General features: G+C 39.4%; 1 protein-coding gene across 1 annotated transcript in view; it reads left to right on the forward strand.

Moving 5' to 3' along the window:
* Positions 1-14,754, forward strand: part of CEP112 (centrosomal protein 112) — a 158,356-nt gene that overhangs the window by 44,659 nt on the left and 98,943 nt on the right. Inside the window, exon 18 of the mRNA XM_034067887.1 lies at positions 12,742-12,877. Coding sequence (XP_033923778.1) covers positions 12,742-12,877 — 136 coding nt within the window. The remainder of the gene's footprint in view (positions 1-12,741; positions 12,878-14,754) is intronic.

Raw genomic sequence — 14,754 nt, forward strand, 5'->3', positions numbered from 1 at the left:
ATTTAATGTCTGATTCATTGATAATAGTCACATAAATTACCTTTCACATCTTTCAAATAACGTCAGTTTGCACTTAAGTTAATACAATAAGTCTGACTTTCCAGTCCATCGGCTGCTCAGAATTTATTCCTCCTGTGGGTGCTCTCAGTGCAGAGTGAACATGGTTGTTCTCCTCATCAGTCAAGTAGTTGTGAAGCGGGTTAGTGCCCTGTGGATTTGAACTTAGTTTTAGTTAACAGCACTGCACCAAGAAGCTGTTGTAGATGGCTGAGGATGTCCACATGCGTTTCAGATACTCCCAAGATGTAAGTAAGCTTAGGTTTAATGTATGGGTTAGAGTAAGAATTTGAAAGACTCAAGTTTCTAGAGCCCAGTTTCCTGGTGAGTGCTTCAGGTACCACATATGAAGGTGATGCTGGCAGAGGATAGCCCTTGTGCTTGGTGTGAGTGGGTCCTATGGCCAAAACTGGGGACAGGTCAGTCCTGGAGACTTTGTGATGGGTTAAAGCTGTGTCTAGAATGGTTCTGCAGCAAGTGATTAATGTGTATTCCCAGTTTTCAAAGTGCCTTCTAATATGAGATACTTCCACTCATAGTGTAGAGTACTTTCCCATCCCTGCTTCCATGTCCTCTGGCACTCGTAGGCTTACTTTGTTTTACTGATTCAAGATGTTGGAAATATTGTAATGATTTCTGATATTCAGTGATATATCAGTCTCCGAATTTATAAAGGAAAATGTTTTAATTTTGGAGATACTTGTTAATAGTGAATCTGTACTACTGTTCTTTTGGGTGTAATTGAATAGATAAAAAATAGCTTCATGTGTTTTTGTCTGGATGGAGACAGAAGTTGGCAGGATCACCAGGGTGGATTTGTGTTCCTGAAGATGAAAAATCCTGTATGGTGGTATGGTATGTACTGTATGTAGGTGTGGTGCCCTAGTCTAAACCCAGCATATATTCAGCAGGCTGGATCTTTCACATTTCAACTCTGGTGCAGAACCCCTGGGGTCTTGCATCTGTACAGTTCTGATCTGGCAGCGCACAGGACTTAAGAAGTGTGCCCAGTACAGGGGAACTGCTAAGCCTGCAAGGCAGACTTTCTGGAAACCAAGTCATTAATTTAGTACCAAGAGTTCTGGACAATATTAAGATTTTATATATGCTTATATATGAGATATGTAATAGATAACAAGTGTAATATTTCTGTGTCAGAAACGGATGACTTCCTTATGGCTTCCTTTTCCCCATCACTGCAAAATTAGTCCTTTTAACAGTCTCTTGCTATGAATATGAATTCATAAGATCGAATGGTTTATGTGAAAATGCTTTGTTTCGCTGTATTTCTTTCCCTATTTGTGGACTGGAATTAAGTAATTACAAGCTGAGGCAGACACAGTAAACCTTTAGAAAACAACCTGCTCTTCCCTGACATGGGTGAAAATAAAACAACCTTATCTTCCTTGACATGGGTGAAAATATGGTTCACCATCTTCAATAGAAACGATGCCTTGTGGAATTGCAGCTCAGAACCCAGTAGGTGCATCAGTGATTTCTCATAAACCACTTTGATCTGAATGCACTTTGATTCTGAAATGGCCACAGGATTCTATCTTGAGCAGCTAGTCAGCTGCAAGCACATAGAAAGGGAAGTGGCAGGTATTTTAGTGGGGTTTTTTTTGTTATTATCATTATTTTCCAGTGGTTTGACAGCAAACAGTGCTGTTGCAGTTTCAAACATCTCCACACAGATGCATAATGAAAGTGATTTGAGACATTGTGTGGAATAGTAAAAACCCTGTTTCTGAAAGTATCTTTCACTTCAGAAAAGCCCCAGTGTTGCCAGAGTTTTAATGCAGAATAGTAGTTTCCATAGTTTATGGAAGGGTTTTTCTTTAGTTCTTCTGAAGTTTATGGTAGAAATAGCTGTCAAAAACACATCTTTTGTGAAAGAACTGCTCTAATCCTCATGGCTGTTGGGGGTGGCTTGTAGATACACATTTCCTGTGTAGTTGAGCAATGCATGTCCTAGGCAGTGCCTAATAACACAAGCTACTAGAAGTGCTGCAAGGATTTTTCTAGAACATCATTTAAACTGCATTCATGTACTAACAAAGTGTTCCTAAAAAGTTTCTGTGTAATTATTTTGGGGGGGGGGGAAAGTTGTTTCTCTGCTCCCTCTATTTTGGTTGCATAAAATGGGCAATGAGAGTTTTAATGTGGGTTACAAATAGGCTACATCTCTGTGGTTCTTCTCTCTTCTGCTTTAAGTTAGGGGTGTAGGAAATGAAGTGTAGTTACATTTCAATGTATGGAATACACTGTAATTGTGCAGACTGGGTTGAATACAACAGGAAAAGACAAGAAGAAGAAGAAACCCTGTACCCATTTGATGCTGAAGAAATTGCATGGAAGAGAAAGAAAAGCCCTAGTTGACATTATACAACACTATTACCCGGAATAGCTCTCAGTGGGATCTGCTATGTCTTGCTCTGTGAAATTTGGACATCTGTTTATTAAATATGTTTACTTCACTCATATTTTTAGTATCTGATTTTCCATAACTTTATTTACTAGGCTGTAGGGAAATATTTCCCATTTTATGGAAGAATTGAAGTGTAGGCGCTTACAGACTTGTGGCTATACTTAAGGAACTGGAAATAGATACAGTCTTGATGTGGTTTAAAAATAAGGCAAGGACATGTATGTTAAAGGCTCTTTAAGTAATCATTTTTACTCTTGTTTCCTTTTCAGTGATCATCTTTGAAACAACTTTACTTACCTGATCCCAACTTGAGTATTGTTCCCAGTAGTTGTATTGCAGGCAGAAGATTTATGCAGTTTTCCTAAAGACCTAACAAATGGCTGCTTTTGACAATAAAGAATTGTGTTAAGTATAAAATCCAGGTTAGACTGTAGTGTTTGTCACTTAGCAATCATTCTATCAAGCTTAAAATACCTCGATGGGTAAGCTCCCTTCAGTTTAGACCTGCTTTGCCCATTCTCTGGCTATCAAGACAACTGCTGTGTGTATAAGTAGCAGGTTTTAGTAAATACCTGTCTTGGTTACCAAACAAAAGTGGCATTTAACGTGTTATAAAAAGATGCAAACGTTCTGAGCTGTTAATGCCTTATTCAGTTTGATGTTGATCACAGTATTAAATATCTCTCTTCAACAGATGTTGCATAAAAAACTGACCTTTGTTGCTGTTAGCCTTCAAAATATAGAAGATGAACTCTAGCCCTCTGACTATGGAATGGTTTGAAGGCATATTGAAGGTTCTGTTTTAATGAGAATAATACCTTTCCTGTTTTACTGTTTCTTTGGGTTCCAAAATAGCATTGTAAGGCACAGAGAACAGTCTTCTTGTCACTGTGAAAACATAGCAGTAGTTTTGTGAAACACCAATGGTAGTACATGTTCAGTAACTATCCTGGAGAGAAGTCTCTATTACATTCACAATTAAAACATTCAGAAATTAATGTTGGGATGATGTTCACAGCAATGGTCCCAAAGGTTCCCATGGAAGTATCACAGTTCTGTGGCGTTATTTGCAGACAGCAGAAGTGTGTGTACTTTAAGGCTGGCCTCCTTTATTTGCTGATTAACAGAGAGACTTAGACCACTGTTGCTTAAGATCAGAGGTAAAAAACCTCTTTTACGATCCCAAGAAAGAGCAGAATGGCCATTATTAGCATTTATATACACCATCAGTGTTCGAGGTACCGCTGCCAGCCTGACCTACAGCAGGGACGATATCAGGTGTACAGGAGGAAACATTTGGTTTACAGCAGTTAGTTTGAAGTCCATTTATATGTTGTAATAATATATAAAAAACTAGAGATGAAACAGTAAAGAAGGGAGGATTTGATTGTAGAAATAAATAGGTTTTGAAACGTTAATACAGCATATATTTAGACCACCTCAGTTGTAATGTGGTTTAGTTTTGCCACTTCCATTCTGGAGTCCATAATACCTTTATGACTGCATAGAAGTATAAAGTTTGTCCATCTTGAGATGGAGATTTTGGACTAAATTGTAAGCATATGTAAGAGTTGAGGCTCTTATCTGTCACCTGCAGGGAAGTGCAGACCTTGCTGCTGCTGCTGGTTGCTCAGGATAATGGTTGTGATGGTTCTAACATGCTGGGAATAATGATAGGCTCTGATTTAACACTTTGTGGTTTGCATGTGTTGTAATGAAGTATTCATTCATGTATGCTACTGAAATACAGCTTTCCTGAGTTCTTACACCTCTATTCTGTAGTGTGATTGAAGGAAACACCTTTTCAAAAAGCCATCTTAGGAGAAATGAAATTAAATGCTACATCTGCAGGTGCGGATGTTCTAGTGGAACACTGAAGCATCGAGGGGTGCGTGCACACTATCTGCAGTTAAATACTTCACAGCCTTCTTCCTCTCAGTCTTTGCCTTTTAAACCTGCCTATGGAGCCAACTCTGAGCCCTTTGCAAGTGGTGATGAGACAGAGCAAATGTTTAGCAGCTGCTTTATCGAAAGGCACTTAATAAAGTTGTTTGTTTCCATAAGAAACTGGCAGCATGTCTCCTTTTCCCATTGCTCCTCATCTGAACTTATTTCAAACTTCTCTGGGGAAGAAAGATTGGCGAAACTTCCCAGAACCCAGCAAAGCTGCTCCTGTCTGTTACCAGATTTGTATTTTTACAGCAGTTCCTAAAAATACAGCTTTCATAGCACTGGTGAGGCTGCACCTCGAATACTGTGTTCCATTCTGGGCCTCTTGCTACAAGAGAGACATTGAGGTGCTGGAGGGGGCCAGAGAAGGGCAACAGAGCTAGTGCAGGGCCTGGAGCACCAGAGAGATGGGGAACAGCTGAGGGACCTGGGGGGGTTCAGTCTGGAGAAGAGGAGGCTCCTGGGGGGCCTTATTTCTCCCTACTGCTGCCTGAGAGGAGGATGGAGCGAGGTGAGGGTCTGTATCTTCTCCCAGCTAACAAGTGACAGGACAATAGGAAGTGGTCTCAAGTTGCACCACGGGAGGTTTAGATCATAAAAGGGGCAATTTAAAAGAAGTAAGAGTATGTGAATTTGAGATAAATAAATGGTGCATATGATGCTTCTGAGCTAATAAAGACAGAAACAGATGAAGGCAAGGATAACGTGTGAAGATAGATGGCAGAAGGAGATAGAATAAGTAGAAGTGAATAAAACCTTGTTTTGTTTTGCAGTTTAGGGCTGCGTAATTGTCTGATCCCAACATTTTCAATAAAGTTAAATTTGGACTTTCCAGAATATACTGAAGTTATATTTTTGAAACCCTGAGACTTACAGTGAGCCTGGGGAATTTAGTGATACCAAACCCTTTGATAGTCTTGTTTTTAAACAGCTGCTTCTTCAGAGTCCTATTGCACGGATTGTATCGTATGGACTTCTTATAGTGGCGCATGTCATAAGGGCCGTGCACAGTGAAAAATACAACTGCATGGTAATCATCAATACAACAATAAATAACTAAATGGAATCGTAGCTTGAACCACAAGCTAATTCATGAATGTCTTTTTTCCTTCCTTGTTCCTCGAAGCTGCATCCAGATCCTGAAGAATTGCTGTTGTTAATATCTTTAGGATAATTGCCCAAGTGGAGCTGTTTTTTCCTGTAGTTACTTCCATTTTTCCTTGAAAATGAAGTATTTGTGTGGGGAGGAATTCTTGTAGGAATGGAAAAGCTATTACTATTTAAAGCCGGAAATACTTAGAGAAATATGAGAAGGCATTGTCTTTAATTCCAAATGTTGCAATAAAGAACACTTTAAGAGCTTACGCTCATGTTGGTTGTGTTCATCCTTCTCTTTCAGTAGAACATTCAGTGTTGTCTCGTTAGAACAGTTGCAGCATGATGAAGAAAGCAAACTTTGTGACTTTAAACCAGGGGTAGCGTTAAGTGGCTGAGGAATTTGGATGTAGTTTTACTCTTTAAAGCAGGGTTGTGCGGTTTTGGTTGGGTTTTCTTCCCCCCTCCTGTAAGAATCAGTGGAAAAACACCCAGCTGTTCTCCACTTGGTGCTCTGCTCCAGCATCTGAAACCTTTTAGGGCAAAACCAGTCAAAGTTTCCAGCATATTGTAAACATTCCTTGAGCAGTGGTGACCATGCTGACATAACCCTCGCTACGGGGGGCACGACGTAAAGCATGAACAGAGGACCAAAAAATGCGGTAGCTTTATTTAATAGTCTCACTTAAAAGAACAAATAAAGTGTTCTATTAACTATTTACAGCCTTTCATTTTCTTTCACCAGTTTCTCTGGAGACCTCCTGGCAATAATGAAATATGTATTCAAAGGAAAGCCCCAGCGGTACAAAGGAAAGTAACAGTTGATTTTGAATCCATGTCGATGGGATCGTGAAGTCCCTCAAGATGGTTATAGAGATGTCATTTGACATCTTCTTAATGGTATCAACTAGGGAAATGGGTCGATGGAATGTATAGCTGCATGAAATGAAAAGCATTGCTTTGTGAGATGTACAGCAGCAGTGTATCATGCTGTAAAACTTAGGTTAACTGCTGTAAACTTCTATCCTAATAATTAATGTAGTTAGGGGCTTCAGTTAATGAGAATCATTCCCCCATTGCTCCAAAAGGCTTCCCTTTCACATTAGAGTGTCTTTTAGCTTCAGTGCATCCTAGAAAGAGGTGATAAGCTCAATAGTAACCCATCATTCCTCAGCACTGAGTTACTATATTGTCCATTACAACTTGGATATTATTATTCTGAATCCTGAACTATAACAGTACAATTGTTTTAGCCATAAAAATAGTTACCTTAAATATACAGAATGACAGAATGAAGACTGTAGCCATGTACCTCCTCAACAATCTTACTAGTGTTATTTCATCCTCTTTGTCTTTGATTTGCAACTGCTGTTGGCTCTGTCACTCATCTTGGGCTGGTTTTTGTTAGTGTGAAGTGATTCTTCTTGCCTAGCTCTCTTCTGCCTGGTGATCTCTCCCATAGCTTGCTCTTCAGATGGTTTATTTTAGTCGCCCTCCAGCTTTCTGTGCCAGGGCACTGCTCTCTAATCCCTCTCTTTTCTTTCTTTGCACCTCTTCTCTGGGTATCTCATGAATCTACTCAGTAAATGTACTGCAGACTTTCTGATCCACCTTTTAATTACCATCTTGCTGCTTTCTTTCTTAGCCATCATCTCTCTCCCCCCATGTTCTCCTTGTTGTGATTTAGCTCATCTCATCATGTGAAAGCCATGACTATTAATCTCTGTTCTAATCCTCCTCTCTTGATAGCTGAGCCTCTGTGGCCTTTCATATATGTGGTATGTCTAAATCTTGGAGACAGTTTCTGCAGTGCTGAGCAAAATCATAACGTTTTCCTTTCCAGCCACATTTACATCACTCGCCCAGCCTTTTAACCCACATCTCATTCATCATTCTGCAGTTGCTGGGTTTATTCTGTTTGCATAGCACCTAGCACAACAGTACCCTGTCATTATTATAATGAGAAATAGTTAGAATTATTAGTGTGTTTAACCAATGTCTAGTTAATTTGCCACCCATTAATTTTGACGGTAGTGCATTATTCTTCTTACTTCACAGAAGTGTGAAACTACACACGTGGAATATTATTTACTCAATGTTCATTAATGGCTTTAAGTAGTGATTTCATTAATGTTATCTCATGATTTATTTCAAACATAAGCATATAGTTTAATAATTGCATTGTAAATATCATTATAGCTTACTGGAAAGAATGCAGACCAGCTCTTTGATGTCAAATTATGCAAAATGTAAACTGTGGATTTGTGCTTTTTCCCATAAAGACAAGCTCATCTTATACTTAAAATCAGGGTATGAAAGATAAAATTGTTCTCTACTTCATGTATTTGCCTTTATTTCTTTGAACTGATGAAACAAGTTAGAATGCTTTCTAACAACTTCGAAGTATTAAAGGCCCAAACAGGATAGGGATGATGTTTTGAAGGCAATAAATATTTCAGCTTCACATTTCAGTCTTTCTTCTTTGTTCCTTTGATCTGGCTTTGGTTTAGTTATCATTCCGCTTGAATGACTTCACACTGTCTTTCTTCCTCTCCACACTAAAAAGAAGTGTTCTGCACATATTCCATATGTTTGGGTGCTCGCGTTGTAGGAAAGCCCTTGTTGTTCCTCATTGCTTGCTGGTAATAACTGCCTCCATAGTAAGATACTCTAACCACAGCTAAGATGGGTATATTTAGGCACAGTATGTAATTCAAACACTGTTACTTAACTGTCACCATTTTGCTTTTGCATTGGAAGAGTGTGCATGTTTGGATGAAAGTTGTGTTTTTAGCTACTTGAATTGCTGCATATGATATTGTATATCAAGTTGTATTCTCCCTTGGGAACGCATGTCTATATAGTTTTGTGTTCTTTTAAATCTAAGTGGACTACATAAATGGTGATAACTGATTTTGTTTCAACACAGATTAGTAAAATAGTCAGTTTTTCATATCTTATGTCAACAAATGAAGCAGAAAGCTGTTTAGAAACCAACCCAGCAAGATTCTCCTTCAGCTGCCTCCCAGCAAGTAAATAGTTTGCAGCTTGGTGGGTAGTGAGCAATTTTCCCTCAGGAGTATTAATATTTGGAAAGGAGGGAATGGGCAAAACCGTATGTTACTGCAGCAAACCTAAATGCATAGGATCAGTGTATATATGTAATGTGGGATCATCAGGGTACTCTGCAGGAGAGCCTGGCCTTTTGAAGCAGATCACTGTTTGAAGATCTCCAGTTCACCAGTGGGGTTGAAGGTTCAGCCATTTCTTTGTTTATACTTCAACCTTATAGAGCAAGATTAATTGTTATCTACAGGGATAAACCCAGAGTCATCCTAACCGGTGATAGACAAGAGCTGAAACCTCTTGCTCATGTAGAGTCCATCAGAACACAAGTTCCAGAAGCTTCTTCAGTGGCAAAATGTATCCTTACCATAGAAATTATCCTTATCCTCATCAGAAAAGCTTTGCTTCTATGCTCCAATACAAACAAACACTGCTTGGACATGAGTGGGCTTTCACTGTTGCCAGCAGCACTGGAAAACCTGGCAGAGAATTTGCATATTCATGAGTTAAAGCCTGGTATGATTTTTACCAGGAAGTCTCGGGAGTTTCACGGTTAGTTGTTTTTAATATCATTCAAAAGCTCTTTAAACTACACACAGGGAGCCTGGATGTGCATTTGCTAATGGGATGTGGAATTCTGTCCACAGAAGTTGTCCACATGTAGCTCGCGGAGGTACACGTTTTGTGCATGTGTGTGCTTATATGCAACCTAAAGTGTTTTAACCTGTTGAAAGAGGCTGAGACCAAGGCAGGTGCATCCCCTGCTCTTGTGGGCTGTTGGTGAACCCTTGTTTTCATAGTGGGAGCAGTGGGGACCCGGTGAGTAGCAATGCTGGCTCATACTATATTTGCTGTGACATCTTGACTTTATTTAACCTCTCCTGTAAATCACTGCGCTGCCCTGCGTTTCATTAACTCGACTCGCAGTGCTGTAATGTCTTGCTGTGTTTAGTTGTTATCTCTTGGAAGGCATTTTATGAAGCAAGGAAAATATTTATGATGAAGCATGAAGAGGAAGTATGTAAGATGTTTATATTTTCCATTTATCAGTACACTTCAGAGCGCTGCTGTCTGAAATTGCAGTTCTGGACTTCACAGTCAACTTCCACTGCGATGGTTTGTGCTGTGTAAGATTGCTCATTCTGTTGCCGTATCCTTTATACACTGAAACAAAGGGAATTTGCTGCTTTTTAAATTGGGGCCAAAGAGTAAATTCACCCTATTTTTATATTCAAGCCGGCTCAGCTTGAGGGGATTTGAGTGATGTAATTGTATTGTATTCAGCCCCACAACTAGTCCAACTGAAAAAAATAATCTTCAAAGTGAATATTTTAGTGCTTCATGCAAGGCACATTGCTGAGTGTCTTGGGGAAAAAAGTGAAGCTTTTCTTACATTTGTGAGCTGGGGTCCATTGTTGTGCGTGGTTTCTAAGCTTCTGTACAAATCTTGACTGCTCAGAAAGTAGAGCTCCCACATCCTTAAAAAGTGAAGTTTTATTCCTGGTTATAATGAGATGTTGCATTTATTCATGGGATTAAGTCCTTAAAGGAAGGTGCATGAAACCAGATTCCTAAAGGTTTGCATCATAATATTTCCAAATACAAATATATTCCTAAGGAAGAAGATGCATGAATTCGGAGGCTCACTAACAGCATGAGGACTGACATATTGTCCTTTTACATTTAGATTTGTTGCATTTCCATCTGACTCAACCAAACATGTTGTTCCAAGGTCTCTTGACACCAGCGTGGATATTCTTGAACAAGCTTTAGGTTTTAGGTTTTGTTTCCAGTGTGGAGTTGGAGCTATTAGCTGTAGTTTGTGGGGAGGGAGGTTTGTTGCCTGGTGCTCATAACTGAATTAAGGATGTTGGGGAGGAGAGGCTGAAGTTTTCCCATCTCTGTGCTCACTCCAAGGTAACACAGGCGGACAGTGCTCAACAGGTGAACCTAATCCCATCTTCTCTTTCAGGATGTTGAGCTGTGCATAGGTCTTATAAGAAGCTGAACCAGTTTCTATATTCTTTCCTGTGGTAGATTTTGTTGGAGATGGGAACAATGTGCTCGGTGTAATTCAGTATCAAACTTACACATGTCTGTGTTCAGCAGCTCCCAGGTACATGGGTTTCAGGGGGATAATTGAGCCAGACGTCTTTGCAGCTGGAGCTGCTGCATAACTAACTCACCAGATAGCTCATCTCACTTTTAGCTCTGGAGGCATTGTTGGTATGCCCATGCTGAGAAATGTCTGAGGATTTTTGTATGTGCAATTTTGATCTTTTGGGGCCTTTATAGTAGAAATTTAAACTCGAAATGGTCATTGTTTCAGGTGAATGTAGACAAGGGAGAAAAAATGTTGATCTTAGTGATGTTGGATTTTTGCTGTGTAATTTTTATTGTTTTGTAAATGAGGGGGGGAAGGTGGTAAATTAATATACAGATATGCTTCCCCCTCAAAGGAGTTCAGAAAATAGCATTGCTGAGGCAGTAGAAGTAAAGCATGTCTGTATAGGAGTGATGGATGCCACATTCGAAGCAAATTTGTTCATGGTGTTCTATGAATGCAAACCCCAAACCCCTGAACAATTATCACCAGAACTGTGGTGCAGGATTTGTTCTGTTTTGCCTCAGTTTCTGCTGAGTAAGAAAGGTATTTCCCTTTTTCTATAAGGAAACCAGCAGTCTCCTCCTGTCTCAGTTATTCCATCAGCTGTGAGTGAGGTACCAAAATCAAGTATTATTTTCAAGTACACATGATGAAAAAGCTCTAAATATAAATAGTAATATCCTTACCCAGGACTTGTGCATCTCTTTGCTAACAGAATTGCCCCGCTTTCCTGCACTGCAAGCAACTGCCTTGTGAAGATGGAGGATTGTGTTCTTTGTCCCATTGTCCAAGTCTAGTATGAAAACCACAGAAGAGGATGTGAATGCTGTAACTTTGGGCTTGGCAGCTTCCTCACCTTTATAAAAGGCTTGCTCAGTGCTGTAATAGCTGGTTCAGTGCTGGCAAGGTGACAGACTAGATGAATTAACAGGTCTTTTCCATCTCTTGTGTGTCAGGTTCTTTGTTTTATATGGAAATAATTTCTGTCAAAATGGGAAATTCAGCATGAGGTACTTCTTCTGCCTGTAAAATGGAAATGTCAGCCACAGGTCTGCTTGAGTGTGTCTTCTGTACCAAACCAGCATTGCCCATTGATACCATCATTAGGTTCCCCTGTGTTTTGACTCAAAGTCAGGCAATTCCACTGACCTGCGGTAATAGAAACATGTAGTAGAAAGTTAATATCGGTGCCTGATTGTTTTCTATGTGAGGAATCACAATGGGATTCCTTAAGTATTTACAGGCTATTAGGATTTTTTGTCTGTGATGTGCCAATGTGGTGATTGTGTCCATTTTTCAAATGTGTGTATATATATGTCTCTGTATGTGTCATAGATATATATGTGCATGTACAGAAAAGGTTATGTACGCATTACTGTTGATAAACTGGATGTCTTAAGAAACCCAAACTGATGTCTCAAATCTAATATGTCAGATAGTATAGGCTGTTAATATGAAATATCATTGCATAAAGATTTAACATCTGTCATTACTTTAAAGGCTGAATAGGCATTACAGCATTATGGGTTTCTAATAGATTAAGAAGGTACCATATGTCACACGTTACCCTGCTTTGCATTTTGATATGTCAAGCAGTGAATAATCCCACATCTTGTCTGAGCAAAGATGGCACTGGGATAATTTTGTGTTTGTTTTTAATGGGAGACAATGATAGTACTAAAAGTAATGAATTTAAATGGGGGGGCAATGCACTTTTAAAGGTGAGCTTAAAAAAGGGGGTTATCCAGCAGGCACTGAACCCTTCAAGTCAATGCAGACGTTGAGGCTGGAGGTATTGTTGTAAGCCCAGAACGCCGTGTTTAGGCGTGCGAAATTCAATCAGAGAAAGCGAAAATAACTCCAGCCTTCTATTCCCTTCTTCAAAGTCTTGCAAAGGGAAGTTTGGCAGAAGCTGGGACAGGAAATTGAAATCTGAATACTATTTTAAACGGATGGGGTTAAAGGCCTCTCTTTTACACTCACACACTTGTTCTTTTATTTGATACTTGAACTCTGAAAATTTTCTGTGACTTTCTAGGGAGAAGGAGGAGCAGCTGACTCGGGTGACAGAGGTACAGAGGCTGCAGGCCCAGCAGGCAGATGCTGCCCTGGAGGAGTTTAAGCGGCAGGTGGAGCTGAAGTCAGAAAAAGTCTATGCTGAAATGAAACAGCAGGTGAGGAGGTCACAATGCCAGCCTTTCTGAAACTCTGTCTCAGTAGGATAGCATATTCTGATCTTATAATGCCAGAAACATGCTTCACTTGAGAGTGCGACATCAAAATCTTTCACAATGTAGTGTCTTTGCTAGCAAGTCAGAAAGGGATGGTAGCGGATGTTTCATCTTTCTAACAAAGCCAGAATTGTCATTGTTATAAAGATAGCTGCGGTTATGATACTGATTAGGGATTTTTCAGGAGTGAGAGTATAAAGTGTTAGTTTATACACCCCTACGGAACAACGGTTGTAATTTTCCACTTAAATGCATGTCTCTTCCTACTCTTTTTGGGAGGACTCTGTCTTCTGTTAATGAGATCTTGTAATCAGTTCAAGCCTAAACAGGGGAAGAGCCATTGTGGCTGCTGGCAGTCCTGTGCACAGGGTAGAAAAATCCCATTTTCTAGTCCTGAATATTAGTAGCAGGTATTTCTATATGAAAACTTTAGTGCTTTAAGTTCCTTATGGAATGAATAATGGTTAAACCATTGTTCCTGGGATATTACAAATGCAGCGCAATGAGTGAAATAAAGAAAAAGCGATGGGATCAAAAAGAAGCAAAGAGAAGGGAATATTCCCTGAACTTCAGTGGTCAAAATCTCAGTGCATAACTCAACCTTGTAATTCTTCCTGACCATATACTCAGTTCTCCAATCTCACCTATAGCAACCAAACCTCGCAGTTAACAGTAGGATGCTGCAATCTGATGCTGTAATGGATTTCTAGCAATAGTGGGTTATAATTTAACAAATCCCCTTCTTGTTCTTCTGAAGTTTTTTCTTCCTGAAAGTCTTCCACAGAAGTGAGACATTGCACAGCACATTGCTGATATTTTTAAGATCTGCGCAGTCAGCAAATAATAGCGTTTGGAAATAAAACCCAAGCAAGAGGAAATTTATGAACCTAAGATTTGTTCTGCAGACCAGATCCATGGGCAACACAACAAATCCTACAGTTCTCATCTGGCGCTTTCTGTGCTGAGACTCTCCTCCAAGTTCTTCACGATGACTTAAAAGAATGTCTTTCTTCTGCTCCAAAAGAGATAGAGTCTCATTTTAGGAAGACTAATAATAGTTTATTCACTTTAGAAAAAGGCCAGGGAATAAAACCAGTCCAAATCACAAAGATGTACAAAAGAATTTGGAAAACTTGAAGTCAGTTCTTATTTAAAAGTGACTGCAAATTTCTTCTGGAATATTGCTGTGTTCTGGGAAGTTTTGAAAGCAAATGTTCTTGTACTCCGTGAATCAGCCATGGCTTTATTCTCTCCCTACTTGAATGCTAAAATCTAGAAGCAGTCAGTGATATTGTACGATTGAGCAGTTCTGTTCTACAGGAACTGAGGCTCAAGGAAATACATCAAAGAAACACTACTGAAGCTGTCTTCATAGCTTTGTCCTCTTTCATTCTTCTGCACACACATCCTCTTTAGATAAATCATCCATTAGACTGTAGCATAGTGGCATATTCTGTTTTCTTTTTTATTGTTAGGTGGAATGTATTACGTATAATGCAGAAGCTGTGGTAGCTATAGCAACATTGCTTTTAACTACTCGAGAAATACTGGGCTTCTAAAACAATGTTTTGGCTTGTGGTAAAGTTAATAATGGAGATAAGGATGGGGCCTTGCATTTTCAGTTCTTGTAATCAATATTTGATTCGTTAGTTTAGCTCTGCTATTTTTTTTGCCATCTGCTTCTTGTTTTGTTAAGCTGAGATTAGTAAGAGTCACCTGATGCCCATTGATAGGTGAGTGGCACATTATAAACTCAAAAATGTGCATTTTTTTCTAGTAATAATCAGACAAAAGAAAGGCAATGACTGTGTCATGGGACT

This window comes from Melopsittacus undulatus, chromosome 11, assembly GCF_012275295.1.
Source record: "Melopsittacus undulatus isolate bMelUnd1 chromosome 11, bMelUnd1.mat.Z, whole genome shotgun sequence".
Lineage (NCBI taxonomy): Eukaryota > Metazoa > Chordata > Aves > Psittaciformes > Psittaculidae > Melopsittacus > Melopsittacus undulatus.